General features: G+C 39.4%; 1 protein-coding gene across 1 annotated transcript; it reads left to right on the forward strand.

The window, feature by feature from the left end:
- Nucleotides 1–1,467: 1,467 nt before the first annotated feature.
- LOC311057323 (B-cell receptor CD22-like) lies at nt 1,468–24,107 on the forward strand (the record flags this gene model as incomplete). The annotated part of the gene is made up of 18 exons (XM_084074278.1): nt 1,468–1,578; nt 2,723–2,735; nt 13,448–13,573; nt 14,662–14,820; nt 15,250–15,528; nt 15,767–16,030; nt 16,582–16,857; nt 17,730–18,032; nt 18,386–18,637; nt 18,767–19,009; nt 19,385–19,516; nt 20,047–20,062; nt 20,543–20,640; nt 21,128–21,202; nt 21,606–21,668; nt 22,407–22,478; nt 22,740–22,796; nt 23,058–24,107. The coding sequence occupies 18 exons, from the start codon at nt 1,468–1,470 to the stop codon at nt 23,060–23,062; spliced, it is 2,544 nt and encodes an 847-aa protein (XP_083930404.1). The 3' UTR covers nt 23,063–24,107.

Here is a 24,107-nt window from a genome sequence, read left to right on the forward strand (position 1 = left end):
GTCCTCACACCTCTGGCTATAGCCCGGTGGAATGGAAGCGCTCACCTGGACGGTTAAACGCAGAGACTCTACAGCAGCGGTGATGAACTTTGATGATGTAGACGGCCACAATATTTCCACACTCACTCCAGAGGGCCACATTGCATAATACTGTTGGGCAGACAGACTCTCGTATTTTAACTTTTTTTTCGTAAATTAATGCCATACTTAACCATTCTATGTCACACAAAAGTAGCAAAAATAGCCGATCTACAAGCTCAAAACGCATCGCGGTGAGACACTTTTTGAACTTGTAGATCTGGTATTTTTGCTATTTTTGAATAGGAATCCTGATGATTTCTTTTTGATTTTTCTCTTAATTTCAAATGCATTTAGTTATAGTTATGTACATTTTATGAACTTAAATGCAAACACATTTGACATAAGAATTGTAATACTAGTTATTAAGCTACTCATATAGACTGAAGTAATTAAAGCGGGTCATGTTTGCATGTGGAATTGTAACAGCTGAAATAGCATATCAGTGTTCCGATATTAACCTGTGGGCCGCATTAAGTGAAGGTGGGGGCCACGTGTGGCCCATACATGCTCTACAGCATGTAATGATGGTGGCAGAGTGAAGGTGTTGTTGGTAGTCAGGGTTCTCCGTGGGTTCTCCCATACATGCTCTACAGCATGTAATGATGGTGGCAGAGTGAAGGTGTTGCTGGTAGTCAGGGTTCTCCGTGGAACTAAAGACTGGGCTTGCTGCGATGGCTGAGCCTATTAGGTGGGTCTCCTCTCTGTAGATGGTGTTGGTGATAGCTTTGGCTAGCTAGCTGTGTATAATAGTAATTATCCTCAGCCAATGACCCTGCAGACAGTAAAGCGTTTTTGGTATGCGGTCAGGCTTATAGGCCTCTGGCTCAGGGAAGAGGACGCCCCTGCCATGCATAGTCCACCATGGGCATATAAATAAATAACTAAATATAAAAACAAAAACAAATGGCAAGCAGCAGACTGCAGGGGGTCTCTCTCGCGGTGGAAGGACTGTCTAGCTGGTATAGGTCACAGGTGAGCTTCTCTTTTGGCTCTGGCCCCCTCTTGGCTGGCCTCGCCACCACCAGCTCATGAACATGCATCGAGGCCTGTGCCAGTGGGCTCCGGCTGGGACCCTGGGGTTGACTGGACACCCGAAAGGCTATCCTCACCACGACTGTGTGTGTGTGGGGGGGGGGGTTGCAATACTAGTTCCTGACTGTTTTCTTTTACGGTATCACCACCGTGTGGGCCTTGTGTTTAGAGGGTATCTTAGGTAGATATTTAGCTCCACTGCACAAAATGATGTCTTTCATGTGGACTGGCTCTGGCTCCACTGACTCTGTGACATGGATGTCCTAACCCTGTAGGAGAGGCCGGTCACTGGCAGTCCTCAGGGATTCCTGGAGACTTTTTTTTAAACTTTTGCTCTTGCTCTGTGTCTTCACCATGAGTCCATTAGGAGGAAGGAAGCTCCCAGCTTTACCACACTTTAGCCAATTGGATGTTCACAATGGGGATTCCCCTGGTGACAGCACACAGGAGCTTGACTGTCACCAGGTAGGTCATGTCCCACACATCCCCACCCGCTCCCCTGTCTCATCCTCCACCCCTGTGAACAACACTTAAGTTTGCAGGCCTGGTTGGCAGCTCTCTCAGATAAGGAGGACTCTTTAAAGGGACACTTCACTGATCTTGCACCCAAATCCCATTTTAATTAAGTTGAGGACTTAATAAACATGATGTTGTCAATAAAACAGACACCCTCCTCCAGGCGCCCCGACCCGAGGCTGCTCAGACCCCGGCCTGTGTCCAAGTGGCATGCTACTGCTCCCAAGGTCTCTTGGGGGTAGTTAAGAGACAGTGCTAATTGGGGGTTGTGGTTAGCCTGGCGCTAGCCAGACCGACAACACGGATCCACCCACACCCGGTGTGGAACGCATGTGAGTGGATCCACGCCATCAGTCCGGCCAATGCCAGGCCAGGAAAGTTGAGATGTTGCCCCTTGGGGGCACTAGGAGGTTCTAGGCACTGTGGTTTGGAGTGTTTTTTTCCCCCCAGTGTTTTCCTTTCTTTCTTTTTTGGTTTGACATTTCCTCTACCATGACATTATAGTTGAGAATGTCTGTCCCCCTCACTTAGGGCATGTGAGGGCAGTTTTGGTTGGCCTTTACGGGTCCCGTTCATACTTCCATCATATACCGTTTGGTTCGACCTAGTTTCATACTGATGTACAATCAACTTAGCCTAAGGTAGTCAGGGGGCATTAAACCTTAAACACGTGTCAGTAGAGTACGATGGCCTGAAACCAGACTGAAATTTGAAAAGTAAATTATGTCTTTTCTCCTAATCTTCTGCTTGATGTTCTCGAAGTACTTCTTCTGGCCGCGTTCCCTCGCCATTGCAGCAGCTCACAGTCTCAGCAGTGTGAAGTAGAAATTCTGTTTCTGCCATCATTTCGCTCAAAGTGGGTCTACAATATCTTTGAGCATACTTTTCAGGAGAACTCGGTCTGTTCCAAATTTTGGCACAGTAAAGGCGAAACATATTTTAAATCCCATTTCAATGATCTTATGGTGAAGGTGTTTCCATTGATACTAGTATTTGTATCTAGAGAGGCGTCGCTTGTAGGAAACTCCTATTTGATGGATGCATTCATCTTGTGTTTAATAGTGTTCTTTCCGCATCCATTCCATATTTGCAGGTAGTGAGAGATGGTAAGCATTGAGTATGGGGGAGAGGGGTCACAACAAGCTCAAAACATGTAGCAAATGTACAATGAAGTATAAAATGGGGCTTAAGTGGTAAATCAAACTAATCGATTTTAGTCGACTATAGAAATCTATTTGAATTTGTTGTGTTGATTCGTTGATAAAGACTATTTGATTTATTGAAAAGGTAATTGATAGAATAATGACAAAGAAAATGTATATTGGAATCCTGGCTCAGCCAGGCATCATCGCATTTCTCCCAGTTAGTGACGAGTGACTCTGAGTCTGTGGTGTCATTTTTGAAAACAAACCAACCACTCTCCATGATTTGTGCCGTATGTATGGCATTAACGTTAAAATTAGGAATGCTCTTTCCCCCTATATTTCAGTTTTTTTTTTTTATTATATCATCCTCCACAGGGCTGTACACAGGGTTTGAGAAACACAGATGTCATTTTAGCGTGGAGGGCGGGGTTCAACAGGGGGTCCAGGGATTAGTACCGGGGGTCCCCTGGTTAGAAAATGCTGTCCATTTTTAATGAAAAATGCTTAAATCTGGTGCCCTTTGACAGCAAAATTAAGAGGCTAGATTTATAAAGAAATACACACATCATATTGGATTAATGTGCCATTGCTTTACAATGATACAACAAATGTCTCTCCACATATATTGGCAATATTGCATACATGCCACATAGAATAGCCTATACTGCTTTATTAAATACAATGGCCCATCTGCACCTAACGTCACGTACAGGGGAGATAAGAGAACGCAAGTACAATGTAACATTTACTTTGTAGGCAATGGCATAAATAAAAGTAGGCGGCTATTTAGCTGGAAACTGTTGCTTGAGGAATTTTGGTTTATTTATTCGCACAATAAAAAAAACAGTACAAAGGTAACATTATTAAAAAACACAGACATAAGTGCAGGTGAGAAAGAAAACCCATATAGGGCTTATACAAGATTCTCACCTAAAATAATAAACAAGGAATCCCTTGAGAGCAGGGGAGATCATCCGAAGAGAGGGCAGTAGTAGAGCTTAAGATCTCTGTCCCAACCCGTTAGGACCATGGTTATTATTATTGCTATATAATACAAAGTTATGAAGTTTTAGTTTACTGTCTGAATTCAGTTTTAATTTAGACAGACCTCTGTGCTGCTCTGTGAACTGCACAGGGGAAGTATGGCACTGGGCTGAGTGAGACCGTTACCCAGTACGTACTCAGCACCTGGAACGATGCATCTAGATCAGTGGTTCTCAAACCTTTTCATGTCAAGGACCCCCAAATTGATAAATATTTAGCCGCAGACCCCATCTGAAAATATGTTGTCTGTTGAGTCGTGTTAAAAATGTTAATTGATGTTCAAGATTTTAGAAAAATAGCAGATCTACAAGCTCATCGTGCCACGCCATGAGCTTGTATATCTGCTATTTCTGACTAGCCAAAGTATAAAAGGTTAAAGTGGTTAAAAAGGTTGTGATGCCGCCAGGACAACATCCCCAACTTTAAACTTGTCGTCCCAGCCTTGCTCAGCTTCCTCTTTCTTACCTTGTCCTGTGTTTGCTGGACATTTGTCAAGTTATTCTTAGGTTTAAAGGACAAACAATGTGGGCCATTAGTGCATGTGATGTGTGCAGAGTAAACAGGGCTTACTGAGGTTTGTAACAAACAAGTACTGTAAACAAGTATTGGACATTTGTCAAGTTGTTCTTAGACCAAACATGGTGGCCTGGATGTGTGTGTCCCACTGTCTAGGATGTTTGTGTGGCAGTGCTTTAGAGACCTGAACATTTCCCACCATTTTCTTTTTACAAGTCAGCATTTACAGTATGGTATACTAAGACATTAGAAATGTTTCTCACAAGAGATTTGTATATGTCTGTAATTTGATAGGTTGAATGTATATATATTCTTCTGTTCTATTCATGTTTATATATTTCTTTGATTACTTCCCCCTTACCCCCTTCTTTTTTACCTTTCTTATTCTTCTTTTGTTGCTGCTGTCTCACTAGGGAGACAATGTGTAATCCTGTATGGAAAGACTGTATTGTGAATATGATGCACTACTATGCATAGGCCTAAATGTATTGTCTCTCCTGATAATAATAATAAAAACAATAAATTGAATTAGACTTATAGACTGAGTTACACAAAATATGGGACACGGTGGTAGCACTGGGATGCCTTGGTGGTAGGGGGACTCGGGAGCACCACTGAAGACTAATCAAATATGATTATGTTGGAGGGTCCCCAGTTCAAATATGATTCTTGTTGGGGGTCGCAGCCTGAAAAGGTGAGAACCACTGTGTTAGCAGACCCTTAGCGGTATATGGGTTATTCTGCCCTTATACCATGGATCTGTACAGTAGGCCTACTAGACAGATAGCGAACGAGAAATCCACATTTCCAAAAAAAGGACACGGCGTAACTTTTCTTGAACTTTACTTGAAGAATGTCAAATTTATATCCGTAAAAAGACAATAGTTTCCAAGGCTCTAAGTAGAACAGAAAAACAGTGTGTAGGCAGGAGAAAACAAAACTGTGTGGCTGAAGCAGTGAGACTCAGTTACTTACGGCTGTGGAAAGTATCACACCTGCTACTTACTATTGTGATTGCACTGTCACACCTGCTACTACTTCAATGATAATCAAAAGCATTGAACTGGGTTACAACTTTAAACAAAATGACCAAAAACAGCCACAAGAGGGAGTTATCCTTACAGACTCATTGTAAAGTAAATAGAAAACATAATACAGGATACAATAAATGTATGCAAGTACACAGATATTAAACAAATCTGAAGCCAGTGGCAGCAAATGGGTATATAGAATATCATTAGTTACCTCATCTGCATGTTTAGTCTCCAGAGCGTAGGCCTCTGCCCGCTTTGTAAACGAATTAACCAATCAACCATTACACATAATGTATTGATTGATTGAATACTTTATTTAGAAAAGACATGGAAACAGTACATGGAAGTACAATTTACAATACAAGGTCCTCTAAACTGGATCGCTCATAAAAGCACAATGGCTTATTTAAGACTTGTATGAATGATCTTTGAATCTGAACAATGTGCACCAAATATCTGTATTTGCAGTGCAGTCAAGACAACTTTGTTCTCACATTGATGTTGTGTAAACACCTTCCACATCTTGAGAACAGTGTTCTCAGTTTTAATAATATACCACACAACACAACTCATCTTGCACATTTAATTTACTGTACTGTTAACCCAACTAAAGGTCCCTCCTGGCACCCTCTAGGGACCTTTTTGTGTCACTGCACAAATTATTTTCATTGGTTTATTTTTGTTTAACACAATTTAGAACAGGTTTGCACTCACAAATCTAATCCATTTATGTATTTATTCAGCACAAGTGGAAATGATGGCACAGATATGTTGGCTCTAAAAGGGCTTCTTCTGTGGACTCTTAATAGTTTCTTTTATAGCTAGCAAAAATGTATTTTTGTTTTGCCTTACTGATTTTTGATTGATTTTTTCTTTATTAAAGTGTCATGCTTCCAAAGGAAGCCCAGCCCATATGGACTTACAGGACACTAGCATTTCATTTAACAAACGATGAACCAACATAATTCTTCAAAACAATAAACAAACAAATAACAAACTTACTTACTTTTAAAAGAAACACACATTTCAATTAAACAAAATAAAATTGCCCTTGTATTTTATTAGCGGTCCTCAGTTTAAAAAGACGGCATTCATTTGATTCTGAAGGTCTGTGTCAATCAATAAAGATGACTACATATGGAGCCAGAGTGAATTTCAGGGTCCCCACACATTTTTAGCAATGAATTTCCAAACCTTTTCCAAAACTTTTCCAGAATTTTTAGCCCAATTTCCAGGCCTATATAACAATCATTCAGCGCAATAATGTGTCTCTTACTCCTATGTACGATGCCCAAAGATAGGCAGTGTAGCAAAATAAATAAATAAAAAACAATAAAAAGTGTTTGGGGGTGGGGCACAGCCGTGACACACCTCATCCGCACTGCCAGCGATGCGACGCGACGCGGCGCGAGCGAGCGGTGAAATCTCATTAAAATACATGTGTTTCAATGAGACCGTCCTGACCTACCGCGTGCGACAACGAACCGTGCAGCGACGTCGCCCACCTCTCCTATATTAGTGGCAGCGGTGGCCTAGTGGTTAGAGGGGCGGCCTTGATACCGGAAGAGGTCCTTAGTTCGATTCCCCAATTCATCACATCAATCATGAATCACCGCTGAATAGCCCTTGAGCAAGGCTTCCATGCAGGGTCCGGCTGGAAACAAGCTTCGTGCTTAGTCCGACACCCTGGGTAAACAACAAACTTTGCTTTGCTTTGCTTTGCTCGCAAGGTCTCTATTTCTGCGAGGTTTCGCGACCAATGTCCCGCCCCCAAACACTTTTCATTGGTTGATTATTTATTATTTATTTATTAATTAAATACTTTATTAGCAGATTTGTAAACAGTAGCCTACAGAGGTAGGATTTTACAATGGTTGTTAAAAGGATAATAACACAAAAAACCCTAAAGGAACTTGTTTCCATTGTGGCCTGGTTGAGATCTGCACACTGCTTTGTCATAGAGTGAAAACAAATAAGTGCTTTGTGCCTCTTCGATATACATCTATAGTATAGGGCTATTCTTTTTTTATTGTCAGATGTTTTATAAAGAGTGGGGGAACTTGGATTTTCAAATACCTAGTGGACGGACAACACATCAGCTACTGCCAACACTTTGTTCTTCATATTTGAGGATTGTTCTAAACACAGTAGGCTAGTGAGACCCTCATTAGCCTACTTCATATTTTATTTATAGCCTATAAAGTTCAACAACCAGCATCAAACAGTATAAGCTGAGTGAAAAAAGCTCCGCTATTTAGTGGTTGAAGAAGTAGTCAGATATCATATTTTACTTAAGTAGAATTAGTAAACAATGTGAAGAAATAAGGCTACTCTGTTACAACAAGTAAAAGGCCAATGTTCAGTAAAAGTACAAAAGTATTGGCATCAAAATATACTTAAAGTAGGCCTACCTAAAGTAAAAGAAAGTAGTAAAATGTTTGAAAATAGGTAGCAGATCTACAAGCTCACAATGCATGGTGATGCATTGTGAGCTTGTAGATCGGCTATTTTCAAATAGTATAAAATTGGGCTGAAGTGGTTAATGTATGTTTTATAATTTAATAATCTGCAAAGTAACTAACTAAAGTTTTCAAATAATTGTGTAGTGGAGTAAAAGTAGGAATATTTGCCTCTGTAGTGGAGAATTAAAAGTAGGCCTATTAACTCAAAATTGTATTTAAGTAGGCCTACACAGTACTTGAGTACATGTAGTACTTTCCACTTCCACCACAGCCGCTATTTATTTATTTATTTCTTCCTCGGGAATTGTCCTGAACATGTGGGATAGGCCTACATAGGCTACATGTTTCCTAATGAAAATGTAAAATTCCTGATGAACTTCTAACTGATCAAAACGTTGACAGCAATACATAAATAGCGGAGCTTTTTCTACCATGTGCGCTTATTTTGTTTTTACAGTTCATCAAATAGATGAACTGTTGTTTGTCCTGCACCTGCGGGTGCGGGACTTGAGTGGATCATATGCGTGCACTAGGCTATCTTTTCATACAGTGCGTGAGACCCTCACTTCATTTAGGCCACGTTTATTTCAGTGAAACAGGCAAAACATATTGATGCCATATAGTCAGGGGATATTAGCAGAATATTTTCCAATCTTGGAATAAATTCCTTACCAAAAAATGTGTTTGTAAAGGTGTCTAGTAACACATCTCACAAAGACTGAAATGCAGTATCCCTAGGAGATTTGACAGCTCCTTAAAGTTGGGGTACCCACCATAACCTTGGTTTAAAAAAAAATCCAAAAAAGAATCCAAATTTAATTCTGTTTTAAGTAGCATGTGAGGGGTCAAACTAGGGTGTTTTTATGATTCTGAATCCATTGCAATCATTTCTTTTGCACCAAAACCACTCCTTGGGCTAAAAACGGCCATAGCCATGTATACTTTTTGTGTAAAAAGCCCATTGAGATTGGGCCGTTTTTAGCCCAAGGAGTGGTTTTGGTGCAAAACAAATGATTGCAATGGATTCAGAATCATAAAAACACTATACAGAAATTCGTTACAGTGTATACTTTGCAGAGTATTGCACCATATTACAATTAATATAGATCCCTATTGTGCTGTTATCACAACTCATTAAAACATATAGGTTACATAATGTATAAATGTAATTATATGAATATAGGTCAAATATAGTGATAAAATATAGGTTTACACACACACACACACACACACACACACACACACACACACACACACACACACACACACACACACACACACACACACACACACTTCAGCCCTACATTAACCACTTCAGCCCTATATACATTTCAGCCATTTGAAAATAGCAGATCTACAAGTGATGCAAGGCATTGTGAGCTTGTAGATCTGCTATTGTTTATAGATTTATAGATTTAGTATAAGATTTTTATACATTGAGTAACTTGAGTAATATGAGTATACCTACTTTCTACTTTTGGTAGCCTACTTTAACCTACATTTTGATACGAATACTTTTGTACTTTTACTCAAGTACATTAGCTTTTAACAGAGTATTTCTACATCGCAGTATTGATACTTTTACTTAAGTCCAAAAATATATACTTTTCCCACCATTAATATGATTGGTTAATGCTACGTCGCAACGCGATGGACGACGCTCCATATCGCCCCAAATGAGGACAGTTTTTCGCGCGACGTCGCCGTCAGAACGCTCGCTCGCTGGCAGTGCGGATGAGGTGTGAAACCTCGCTCAAATAGAGCCTGCGAGCGAAAATAGGAGGGGTGGACGACGTCGTTGCACGGTTCGTTGTCGCTTGCGGTAGGTCAGGACGGTCTCATTCAAAAACATGTATTTTAATGAGATTTCATCGCCCGCTCGCGTTGCGTCATCGTCATGTCGCATCGCTGGCAATGCGGATGGGGTGTTACACAGCCTGTTCGGCGAAAAACTACTTATGTTACATATTTCGTGTAATGTTATACATGTTTATGGAAAGGTTTTGTATTAAAAAAAATCAATAGCCAAAAACAATGCATAGCCAAATATTTTTCCAGGACCCTTGATAAATTCCAGGACCTTTGATGAAGTTTGATCAATTCCAAACCTTTTCCAGTACTGGATTATTTCTTTTTTAATTTCAAAATATTTCCAGGAATTTCATGACCGTGGGGACCCTGGAATTTATATTATTTTTATTTAAGTTTCCAGTGATCCAGCACCTCACCACAGCCTTTGGTGTGTTAACTTTCCTGCTATTCTCCCATCAATAACAAACAGACCATAAACACTTATTATATTCTGTTTGTATGGCAAATTTATGAAAAAAGCAAACTGTATATAAATTAACAGTATTTTGTTGTGCATTATGCTGGCTTTAAGTGTACTGTTTTCTACAATGGGTAGCTCAAATGAAAATCTGATTGGTTTAGAGCCATGTTGTTATAACCATGTACCACAGCTGTATGAAGTCTAATGTTTAAACAGTTCTGCATCACTACATGACTCAGAAGAAAGGTTCCAGTTGATTGCCCTGCTCTTGTTGCTAATACATTCGTAGAGTAGAGCAGTGGTTCTCAAATTTGGGTCCGGGGGACCCCCAGGGGTCCTTGAAGTGGTTCCAGGGGGTCTCCAGCCAAATGATTGATAGTTAGGAATATGAACCAAATGGACCCTTACAGTGTATGTGTATGTGTCTGTAACTCTGAGAGTGTACAAATCCTGTTAGGGTCCATTTGTTTCCATTTGAACGCTCTCAGAGTTAAATCAACACTGATGATACTACAGTGTAGACTGGGGGTCCCAAAGATAAACATTTTATCAAATGGGGGTCCTTGACTTAATCCATATAAAAACCGGGGATCCTTGAAATTAAAATGGTTCAGAATCACTGCTATGGTAAAAATCTTCTCTTATGGGGGTCCCTGGCATACATTTTCAAACAGGGGTCCGCGGGATAAAATGTGTCAATTCGGGGTCCTTGTCACATTTCAGAACCACTCTGGAGTGGAGAGTAGATTAATAGCATTTCAAGACACATTTCCTGTGTTTTCACAACGTCTCTGTGCAGCATTGTGGCTGCACAGAGACGTCCGTCTTCCTGTCATTCAGTGTTGTGACACTTGCATTTCACCCCTTTGTGGTCTATCGTAATTCTTAGTCTTCTCACTGCATTGTAAAACGTTGTCTGGTACATTGTCTTTATTTCTCTTATCTGAATCTGTAAATTTAGGTTACCCCACCTTAAGTTTACTTTTGATTATTGTTTAGCTGTCAAGTGCACCCCAAGAGAGGCCCACACAGACGATTTAATTTATTTAAAGTAAAGCCAATAAATTACATACTGTAGGCAGCCCATGAGCTCTCAAGTGAGTGTTATGACCTGGCTCATAGGCCATAACAAAAAGGAGGAAGACACGGCTTTTAAAAGTGCACAAAGCAATATATTTATTTACAATATAAACAATAACTTAAATTCAACATATAACCAAGAATAATATGAGATGTGTTAATCAGTGTCAATAGTGTCAGCAAATGTATGGATGTAGTGTAAATGTAGTGTGGGGTGTTGAATGGTGCAAACTCAAACAAAGACTAAACTAAACACAGTGTAGCTGCCATCAGGGAAAGAGAGAGCGACTGAGTATGGCCACACCCAGCCTTTTATAGGGCATACTGGGGAACACTGGCCAGGTGCTCCCAATGCACTTGATTGGCACCCCAATTCCCCAACCTACAGGCCCTGTGCAAGACACTAAAGACAAGAGTACACAAGACACAACACAGGACCTGGTAAGCCAGGCTATGGGGCCGTGACATGAGTGAGAGAATACTTTGCAGAAATTGAAGTTCTGTTTTTCCCACGGTGTAGCCAGGGAAGTACACATTCTGTCAGTGAACAAAATAACTGATGAATGATCAGTAGTCTGACCGCCCGAAAGCGATGATTATTGGGTCTCAAAAGGTCAAAGTGACAACGGATGGTTAAATCTTCATGAAACCTTGTGGTAATGATCAGTAGGATGCCCCAATACATGGTTAACTTTTGGCATAGAAAGGTCGAAAGTGAAGGTCAGAATCAGATCAAGGTCAAAAGTACAATTAATTATACGTATCTCAGGAAGAGACATGCTGTAGAACAAGACAAATTGGTGTTTTATTTTCTTATTGTTATGTAAGACATGTATCTCTACTTCTAAACCATGTATATAATAAAACCAAAGATGATAAGAGCTTATCAGATTTTTTTCAGAACTTTCTCTCAACTAAAGAAGTTGAGAAATGGAAAAGAAAAAATGTCCTAGCTCATGCATGAGTAAAAACGAAACACAACCACCTGGCCATTACTCCTCCCCCCACCCCCTCCCCCCACACACACCGCTACCCTGCCTCTTTCTATTTCCCTGTTTCAAAGGGCAACATCGAATAGATGTAGAAAGTAGAAAGATTTTTCAGAAATGGTACAGCAGAGCCGTTGATCACAGGAGAGGATGGCTCACATCTGGCCCTGCGTGCTCCTCTGTGAGTATATCACTATTATTACTAATGGGTCTATTGAACTAGGATTTGAACCATTTTAATGAAGGAATTACATAACATTTTGTTACTGTATTCAAACTATATGTTTGAATGGTAAGAGCATGTCAATGGAATCAATGTAGGCCCCTCGTAGTTGTTTTTATAGGATCCCAATGTTTTTTTACTTGACGTGGATTAATGTATTATATTACTAGCAATAACAACCAAAATAAAGTACAACATTAATGAGAAAACTACAGTACCTAAGTTTTCAATGCTTTCCTGAATTCTTTGGTCAAGCATAGTCATTGATATTAAGGAATGGACAAATTTGCAAAACTGCTTGTTATTTGTTCTGATTGAACTTTGAGTTAGCTGTCCATGTTGGTGTCCTGTGAACTAGGAATAATTAAAATGCAAGTATTGATATTGTCTCATCAATGTTTTTCAGTGCTGAGTAGCTTGCTCTCCTGCTATGGACACAGTGAAGGTGAAGATTGATTTTCTGTTTATCAGTGGAGGAAAAAGTACTCAAGTAAAAGTATCAATACTGCGATGTTCTGTACTTGAGTAAAAGTACAAAAGTATTGACATCAAAATGTACTTAAAGTTCCTAGAATAAAATTATTCATTATGCAGAATGTCCTATTTAAAGTTTTCACATGTATAAAAAGCTTTTGAAAATAGCAGATCTACAAGCCCACAATGCGTCGCATCACGACGCATTGTTACATTGTCAAATGGCCGAAATGTAAATAGGGCTGAAGTGGTTAATGTATGTTTTGTGATAATAATCAAATAATAATCAAAATCTACAAAGTAACTAGTAACTAAAGTTTATATTTGGATCGGAGATGTAGTGGAGTAGAAGTCAAAGTATTGGAAATTGGAAATACTCAAGTAAAGTACAAATACCTCAAAATTGTACAGTAGGCTACTTACAGTAAGTAAATATACTTAGTTACTTTCCACCACTGCTCTTTATTCTCTTAATTCACTCAGTCAAGATCATATTTATGGCACATACACCCTCTCAATATATGACTATATAAATGCTGTGTGTGGCATTTGGTTTAATTCTAATTGTTCTTTGTGTAGAGATAGAAGCTGTTCTGACCCTGGAGCCCAACCAGTCCCACATATTTACTGGAGAGTCTGTTACATTCAAATGTGACATGAAAGAAGGAAGGAAGGAGGACTGGCAGTACACGTTTTACCACAAAGGTTAGAACATTGTCAGACAATTCTCTTGCACATTTTATGCACACATCTACAGTGGCTCTTAATTTATACAGTTCAGCACATAATATTAAAATGTTCATACTGTACACCTTGGCCAGCCTGCTGCATGTATGTATAGATTATGTATTTTCTGTAGACAATCCTAATCTACACTTTTCACACTTAAAACACTGACACAATCTTTCCACTTGATACACTTCCTCATTTTACTGTACTCGTATTTTATCTGTGTGTGTGTGTGTGTGTGTGTGTGTGTGTGTGTGTGTGTGTGTGTGTGTGTGTGTGTGTGTGTGTGTGTGTGTGTGTGTGTGTGTGTGTGTGTGTGTGTGTGTGTGTGTGTGTGTGTGTGTGTTAACTTGCGCGGGTGTTGAAAAAGCTGCCGGCGATGGCGATGCAGCCGCTCCCGGAGGAGTTAACACCCGCCCTGGCCTGCAGCTGGATCGAGGCACAACTGTGCTTCCTACGGGACACCGTGCAGCCCTCGCTGACGGCGACGAGGTGACAACAACAACCGAGGGAAGGTGAGCAGGGACAAGCTGTCATATCTGTGGCAGCATAAACAGTCCAATGCCAAAAATACATCTCTTAAAGGACGGACCTCACCACTTTTCAACATATCTTCATATAATAGGTCCTCACTAATGCTCATGATAAAATGGTAGCATTTTTTTCTAATCAGTCTGTGTCTCAGAGGAGGGCTGTAGACAGTTCAGAAACCCGTATACCAGTGACATCATCAATGGGGAATCCAAGCTAATAGAAACTGCAGGCTTTGTATTCCTGGAAAGTTGCAATGCAATAATAGATCCCATTGTTCTCGCCTTAATAAAAATCTGAATTAAAATGTTTTAATCTTTTTGGAAAAAAAAAATCTGCCTAACGATGATGTCACTGGTAGACGGGTTTCTGGACTGTCCACAGCCCTCCTATGAGACACAGACCAAGTAGAAAAAAATTGTATCATTTTATCATGAGTATTAGTGAGGACCTATTATATGAAGACTGGTTGAAAAGTGGTGAAGTCGTCCTTTAAGATTCTAATTAGAATCAACATTTACTTCCGTCTACAGAGCAAGATGAAGATGATGTCGATACAGACACTAATAATCTACATACATTAACTAAACCAGAGGCAAAAGACAGTGGTCAGTACTGGTGTACTGGTGTTCTTCAAACAGATGACAACGAGATCAACAAAACAAGTAACAAAGTCACTTTGATTGTGTCAGGTATGTCATATGATCAAACTTTCTCATCACTATGATTATGTTTTGATTGATCAATTGATTGATTGATTGATTGTATACTTAATTAATATGCTTATTAACTGTACCGGTTGTACAGTCAAAGGTTATGCTAAACTGATGACCCAAAAAGCCGCAGGGGCTTGTTTCCATTGTGGTATTGTGGTCCTTTGTACTCAATTCATCAGTAATACACATTATAAAGACATATAATATCATTCACTGCACCCATAAAGAAATATCCTGTATCAGGGACTGGTGTTTTTCAATTCTAACAGACTCAGGGGTTGCGTCAGGAAAGGCATCCGCTGTCAAACCTGCGCCAATTACAAAATATAAATACAAATACTATGTGGACAACAACAGGCACAATAATGACACAGTTCTATTTTACTTCTCCCTCGCAAATAACAGCTACACCAAGGACTACGCTTACATCAGACAAAACAAGGGTACTGACATCAGATAGTGTGACCCTCAACTGTACTGTAGAAGACAGTACAGCTTCATGGAACTTCTCCTGGTACAGAAGAGACAAAACCTCTGACCCAGTGAAGGTGACAGAAGAGTCAACCTACACATTCTGGCCTGCTAGCATCACAGAGAGTGGGAGATACTGGTGTCGAGGAGGGAGAGGAGAGCCACCATACTACACACATTACAGCAGCGACTCGCTGTACATCTTTGTCTCTGGTGAGTTCAGTTGTTTACAAACTATACACATACTCACACTTGTTTGATTCTTATAAAACAAGTAACAATCAAAATGTTTAAGAAGGTGTATACATTTCCTGTGTGGTCTGTGTGATCATACGATTTTTAATTTACAAGATCGTTTTTTTCTGAGATGTTTTTCAGTTCTAGCAGTTGGCAGAAATACTCAATGCTCAATGGTTAACAGTTATTTTTACTTGTCTGTTGTAAATAACAGCTAAACCAAATACTACGCTGAAATCAGACAGAACAAGTGTACTGAAATCAAACAGTGTGACCCTCACCTGCACTGTGGAAGACAATTCATGGTGGGAGATCTACTGGTACAGACACAGCCTACAGTCTGAACCAGTGAAGATGCAAGCATGGTCAACCTACTTAATCTGGCCCACAGAGAGTGGAAGCTACTGGTGTCGAGGAGGGACAGGAGATCCGCCATACTACACACATTATAGCAACCCTGTTAATATCACTGTCTCTGGTGAGTTTTATAAAAACTAAACAGTATAATTTGTTTGATTCTTATTAACACGTTCAATCCGGGGACGCATCTGTAATTTTTAGATTTCTTTGGCTATTAAAAAATCTACAGATCTACAAGCTCATAGTGCGGCACCGAGTGCTATTTTAAATCGTGAAAATGTTTGCAAATCTTTTAATATATCTTTTTTAAAGCGAACATTTGTAAAGTATTTTTGTTCCAGGGACCCCAGAAGCAAAGATTTGAGTTACAAATGTTCGCTTAAAAAATTATATATTCAAAGATTTGCACACATTTTCACAAATGAAAAAAAATAGCAGAGCTACAAGCTTGTATATGTACTATTTTTTAATAGCCAAAGAAATCTAAAATGACAGATATGCACAATCACAGCTTCCTAAAATTCACACATGTACCTCTACCGTAACTGTGTGTGTGTGTGTGTGTGTGTGTGTGTGTGTGTGTGTGTGTGTGTGTGTGTGTGTGTGTGTGTGTGTGTGTGTGTGTGTGTGTGTGTGTGTGTGTGTGTGTGTGTGTGTGTGTGCTTGCAGAGCAACCTGTGCCTATTCTCAGCCGACACCCCAACTGGCCTGTGATTTACATGGGAGAGACTATTATTCTGAAGTGTGCAATACAGGAAGAAAGTGCCTCTGTCTGGGAGTACGCATGGTGGAAGAATTATAAAAATATCAAGATTAGTGAAGAAGATGAATTTGAAATAGGTCCTCCTGAGATATATCCCAGTGGTCCATATGCGTGTAAAGGTCGACACAAGAATGACCAACAACTTTCCAATTTCAGCAATACCATCGACATGTCTTTTGAAGGTATGGTAGGCTAGATACTCTATATAGCTTTGATGGTCTATAAAATCTATTCTGTTTTTCTTCACAACCATTTCATTTCCCCACCTTGTTGACTGCTCAATTGGTAACAATGGGCCTCATTAACGTGCTTAAGTTAATACAATATATATTATATATACTGTATTTGATCTTAAAGCACTTCCGCAAGTCTTTCCAGGAGCACAGTCTGTCTGTATGGTTCTATGACGTACAGTGTAACTTTTCACATTTGTGGCACCCCCTATGGGCAGAAGTGTATAATACAATTAGACTTTCATCTGCACAGAAATTGTAAATGTCTTAATTTTAGAAAAACTAAACAAATTTAAGAAAAGAAAATTAAAAAGTAATAGAAACATTACTGTCCCCTCATGCATTGGGACAATATCAGTCACCAGAACCAGGGACGTGGGACGTGGGTTTTAACTTTTCAATTAGGCTTACATCAGTTTGATGATGACTGGCCTTATAGGAGGGGGGCGTGTCTGATCAAAGGAATATAAAATGTTGAAATATTGAAGCAAGCAACTTAAAACCTAAGTCTAAGTAGAGGTAATAATGAGCGCAGAAGTGTTTTAACATGAAGTAGTATAAATTGACATGTAAGTCAGAATTTATATAGAAATTAAAATATCAAGGGGGTATTGTGAATTGGAGAGGGAAAGTCCAATGTGCAAAAATAAAAAATAGGACTTCACATTTTTATCTTAAATCCACTGTTGGTCCTGCACCTGCCATCCAGCCTTAGGACATTGCAGGAAACATCAGTATCAATAGCCTATCTTAAGCAGACCTATTTTATGTGAAATAACGATATCATTGTATTTAATCCAGAGAAATGTGCTTTCCAACAGACAAACCCAAGCCTCTTCTGAGATTGTCTCCTCCATGGTTGAGTCCTGGAGACTCGGTGACTCTGAGCTGTAACTTTAAAGAATCATCTGCAGGCTGGAGGTTCTCCTGGTACAGGGCTGTTCCTAAACCATCAGGCAACACCTACATGTATGAGCCCTTACCTGGTAGCCACAATGGGACTGTAGAGGGTTCCTACACCATTCATGATCCTACAGGCACAGGAGGATATATGTGTATTGCTGGGAGAGGAAACCCAGTTTATTACACTAAGGACAGTGAACCTCAGTTTGTGTGGTCTGGTGGTGAGTGTGACTCATAATTCATCTTTCTTAATTCTTCTGCAATTCTTTAAACAACCTAGAACCTGGGTGTTTGACATGCATGCTGCAGATCTACAGATACAAGCTCACAAAGCTATGGGTCATCATGAGCTTGATCGGATTTATCTTAGCTATTCGTCATACAGCAAAGAATATAGGGCTTAAGTTGCTAACAGTCAGCAGGACAGTAGATTGACTAACACGAGTAACTGATTCAGTCTCTCACTTTTCCTCACTTCCATTGTTTTCTATTTCTATTTCCCTCACAGTCTCTCCTTGAGTTTAGCTCATTGTGTCATTTGTTGTTTGACCTCTGATCCTGTGTTATGTTCTAGATCTACATTCTTCAGCTTCTCTCACAGTGAGTCCTAACAGAACTCAGCACTTCACCTTTGACTCTGTCTCACTGAGCTGTGAGGGAAACTCTACTGAATGGAGTATGAGGAAATATAATAAGTTTTCTAGACTTAAAATGACTGAATCTACATGGACCAAATATGCACTTATAAGTACAGACAGTGGAGTGTACTGGTGTGAGTCTGGATTAGGAGAATACAGCAATGCTGTCAACATCACAGTAGTACACTGTGAGTCCAGCTACTTCATTCACTACCTAACAATACTGCAACATTCAATCAACTCATTTAGTCTCATTAAAAGCATGCTTTTGTATTTGCTCAGTGTGAACTTGTGGACTGTTTTTAACTGTTTTACAGTTAGCTCTGTCATCCTGGTGAGCCCTGTTCGTCCTGTGACCGAGGGACATTCTGTGACTCTTCACTGCAAACACAGAATAGATTTGTCACTCTCCAACGTGGACTTTTATAGAAATGAAGAACTTGTCCAGAATGCAACCAATGGAGAGCTGATCATACCTGCTGTATCTAAGTCTGATGAGGGCTTCTACAAGTGTAAATATTCTGGACTAGAATCACCACAGAGCTGGATGGCAGTGAGATGTGAGTATACTGCCAACAATTTACCTTTGTTTATGTTTTTCAGGTATTTAAACAATGAGCAAATGTAAGTACCGTACACACAATTACATATAACTTACATTTGTCATTCTAACTTTTACTTGTGCAGAATTGCATTCATCAACTTTACACTAGTGTTAAAGACTGATTACTTAAAATAAAAATATATTTACAGCTTTGTTTGTAAACTATTACAATAACAGACATGACAGTGGTCTTCCAGGTTTATAACATAATCACAATACATTATATTACACCATAGCCTACATGCTAAAATTAATTGCTGTAATGCTAGTTCTCCTACTATAGTGATAGTAAATGTATTCATTTCAAATTATATTTTCGTTGCCGTCATAGTGTCTCATCCTGCAACGACTGGGCCTGTGGAACAGAGTTCTCTAAATGTAGTGGGTCTGTTCGTTGGACTTCTTGTTGTGATTCTACTGACCATCGCTCTGCTCCTGCTGTGTCGATACAGAACAGCCAAAGGTGAGAACCACTCATAAAGGGATATATATTTTCTTTTCTTTTTTTTTTGTCACAGTGCGAGGCAGGAGTTTAGGACCTTAAGTAGAACAGTCAGGAGCAGAGCAGGTCATATGCACATGGATTTATTGAACATAAAAGTGAACAGGACTGGACAGAACACCAAGACAACATTTATATTCTATCAAGGCACATGAGGAACTGAGGGTCTATATATACACACAGGGTTAACTGGACACAGGTGAACACAAGACAAATCAACACAGGGATTGGCTGGGGCACAACAGGACACAGGTGGAGAACATAACTAATCAAAGGGAGGTGAGACAAGACAGGTAGCAAACACTAGGGCAGACAGGAACACTAGGAACATAACTACACAATAAAAGTACAGAGAGAACAGGAAACAATAACAATACATAATGACAAGGATCCTGACATGTTTTACTCATGCTCCAGCTACAGTGACATGTTGTAACACTGAACAGCAGTCTAAAACAAAAGTATAATATATTTTGCTCTCTTTATTACAGATCCATGTTGTGTCAGGTAGGCGTGTGTGTGTGTGTGTGTGTGTGTGTGTGTGTGTGTGTGTGTGTGTGTGTGTGTGTGTGTGTGTGTGTGTGTGCGTGCGTGCGTGCGTGCGTGCGTGCGTGTGTGTCATTTTGTGTGCCTGTGTGTGTGTGTGTGTGTGTGTGTGTGTGTGTGTGTGTGTGGATCTTTTCTTCTCAGATGATTTTATGTTTTTCCACCTATGCTCGTCCCTAATACTTTATGGGCTCATTGTGATCTAGTAATTATGCGTTGGGCTAAGCGACTCACTAAGATGTTTAAACTATACCAATGTCTACGATAAGTAGTAAAAGAATGCACGCTGAAAAACATCTGTAGTCACCAAGATTCAAATTATACTAGTATGAATTAGTCAACTCACTATTAGGGGATAGCTCTATCTGTACCTTTCTGAAAACATGGCCACAGTAGATCTTTTTTGCTACTTTATGTTGCTAAATATTTATCTTGAAATAGATCCGTCAAGTCCCAGGGAACCAATCAGGATGCTGCAGCAGACCAGAGGACCAACCATGGAGGAAGTCCAGACAATGGACACTCCCCACTTCAACATGGTCAGCCTTTCAACCAATCACTATCGATCAATCACACATTGATCACTAACCCCAACAGTGACATTTCTGTTTTGAGAATGGGACTTCGACCAATCAATCAATACATCAATCAATCAGCTAAAACCGGGCATTCTTTTCACACAGGCAGACATTTTAAATAGTGTCATATGGATTAACATGCATTCTACAGTCATATGAATCCGTAAAAACATTAGACCTGGAATGTTTATAGTTTCAGCTATTAAGTCAACCTCTCCATTTTCCCTTCTCAGATTGCGATGCCAACCTCTAAGAGGCAATCAAAGTCTCTCAAGCAATCAAAAATGGAACAGTAGCATATACTGTCCTTAATGCTATATCACATGCATATTTAAATGTTGATGTTCATAGAGGGAGCTTTTATATTTTACTGTATTGTAAAGATTAATAAGGTGGAGATGATGAATTGGTAATTGAATTTACAGTTGTCTATGGTTCTTTATTTCAGATGAGGCTGCAGCTGAACCCAGTGACGTGACATATTCACAGATTGAACTCAAACATATGGGCAAGAAAAAGAAGGGTGAGCACACAAATAAAACATGAAATGAAGATGAAATTATGAAGGTGCAATGTTATGGACTGTATAAGGCAAATGCCCAGCTCTGATGGCATCTCATCTAATTTTTTAAAACTTTATATTGGACTTATTAACAAAATGCTTAAATAAATGTAACTGCTTTGTAGGATGTGCGCAAAAAGACAGGGGGGAAAGTAGTTCAACTTCATACAGACTTGTTATTGGTATACAAGTGGCATTACTGTAAATAGAAGGCGTGTTATTTTCTCGTGGCAAAATCTTGTGCCCCCATGCATCACATCATAGAGCATGTGCAATGACAGGCTGTGTCCTCCAAACAATGCCACTATCATAAATGTATACGTACCTAGCTTTTAAAGTGTTCCTAACAGAGTTTCCTCCACAGAAAAGTCTGCTGATCCACTTGAGAGCTCTTTGTATTCTGAAGTGAAGATTGGCTCAGCCACAGGTAAATTGTGTTATTCTTTATAAACTTCCACAAACATTCAGTTTGCTTCAGCCTGTCATCCAATGTTCCGATGATTCTGACAGCAAGATAACTAAGATGTAAAATGAAGGATTTTTGTTACGCCTTTCCAAATCATGTCATATGTCAATTTGTGTCATGTTGTCTTAAGTGTTATGATGACAACAGATCTCAGGCAGTGGTTGTATAGGAAAGCTGCCAAAATTCCAATAATTGGGCGCATTATGGTCATTACGCAACTTCTGACGACGCAGTTATTTGTTAAGGAGGCTTAGGATTGCTGAGTTGCTACTGAACCTGGATATTTGTAAGAAAACCCAGGCAAAATATCTCCCTTTCTCTTAGTAAATTGTTAATCTGAACGACAAACTTTTAAGTACATTTCTTTTTGGGTATAATTTATCACAAGCCACCTTTGTTTAAATTGAACATAAGAGATAAGATAAGACCTGTATTGATCCCGTGAGGGAAATTCAGGCGTCAAAGGCAGCACAGGAGTTAAGATACAGATTACAGGGAAAGACGAAGCACTGATACACAGATACAGCAAAAACAAAGACATAATTGACATAACATAAAACAATACAAAATATACAACACTATACATACACCCTCAGCAGTGTATGTGTGTATATAACTAACTGCACATTACTATCGATTATAAACAGGTGTTGCATTGTGAAATATAACAATACTCTAACTAGTTTTTTGTGTTTTAAGGATCAGGAGAAGCAGATGTTACCTACGCCCAGGTTAACCACCAAAACAAAGGCAAAGTCAAGAATAAGAAAGGTAGGTGAAATGCACAATATCTGCCCTCAACGTACAGTGTCAATTCATAATACTGTATGCTATAATCTAGTCCTCAACAATGCATGTGTTGCACTGGAACATGAGACAATGCTGCTAGTCCTGAAAAGACGAGTAGACTTATGGTTAAAGACTAAAGCTGAGTCATCAGACTGAGAATAAACACACTGTGAATTCACATGCACTACGTATCATTTATGATCAAATGTTATGTGCGCTGTTTTCCATTCACTGAATATCCAGCTCCAGAGACAACTGAAGATACAGTTTATTCTCAGGTCAAACCAGGAACAGCCCTTGGTAAGAATCTCTGTGACCCCAATCTACGCTGTAAAATCCCCAGTGTTAATTTAACTCTGAGAGTGTACAAATGGAACATGGACCTGTAAGGGTCCATTTGGTCCCATTTGTACACTCATGTCGTTTGTAAAACTAATGGCTGATAGATCTGCCATGCAGACTGTTCATGAATCAAATTGTTTGCATTAGACGCAGACTCAGATTTTCTCTCATGATTGTTGTTATCTGGGTTTAAAGTTGTATACTGCTGTTTTGTTCCAGGTTAGTAAATGAAGATGTCAGGAGAATGTGATGAAGAGAAGACAACATGGAAGAAGCAGAGTTGTATTTATGTCCACACTGATATTGAGTCATCCACACAAATCGAATCCCATTTGAAGACATTTAACAGACTTTAAACCTGCATTGTGTCGCCTACTATGCAGCCCCTACTGATAAATACCCAAGGGAAGCTAGCTCTCCCCTTTAGCACCTTCCCAAGTCTATTAAAAGAAAACTACCAGCACGCTGCTTCAGCTTTGTAATCACAACAAGTGACCACATTCTGTGAGTTAAATGTTTCAAGCAGTGAAATTGTTTTTTTTTTGCATAGATACAGACCATTGCAAGAGCCATCAGCCAAAATGCAGTTAGAAGTAATCTTGCAACGGAAAATCTGCCTTAATGCAGTGGGAATATGTATGATGTGACAGGGCTGGATGTAGACAGGGGCACAGCTGGGCTCAATCCACGCAAACTTGTCTCACACATCCAGTCAATAATTAGAATAACTATATTTAAGATAATTGTCTGTTAGCCCTTCATTACACAACTTGTGCAGGGCTTATGTAAAAAAAGATGATTAAAAAATCTTCTAGGATTCCATTCTAACTGCCTTGCCTAACTTTGTCATTGTATATACTTTTGTAATCGTATTTCAAATATATGAATATACATAGTTAAATGAACATTTTTGCAGTAGGATTGATTTAGATGCCTTCTTTGTCACCTTTCAGTTAATCTATATTTTATTTTAGCATTGTTATGGAATGTTACATTGTTCTGTCATTTATTATTAATAAAAACATGTTAACATAACCCAATTTTCCGTAATCTGAAGACTCACCTCTTCAGACTCGTAGGACTTGACCTAGCCTTGACGACCATGCAGTCTTATGCAAAGGTTAAAATGTAATTCATATAGCATGTTATTTAGACGGATATCAGGTTCATTTGTTGACCTGGCATCCTATTTCTTCTTTTTTTGTTTATATTATACTGTTTAGACTGATGCTGAGCTCTTGGTTTACCTATGATCCTATATTACTGAGG

Source organism: Gymnoscopelus microlampas (genome assembly GCF_963454915.1).
Source record: "Gymnoscopelus microlampas genome assembly, chromosome: 12".
NCBI classification, from domain to species: Eukaryota; Metazoa; Chordata; class Actinopteri; order Myctophiformes; family Myctophidae; genus Gymnoscopelus; species Gymnoscopelus microlampas.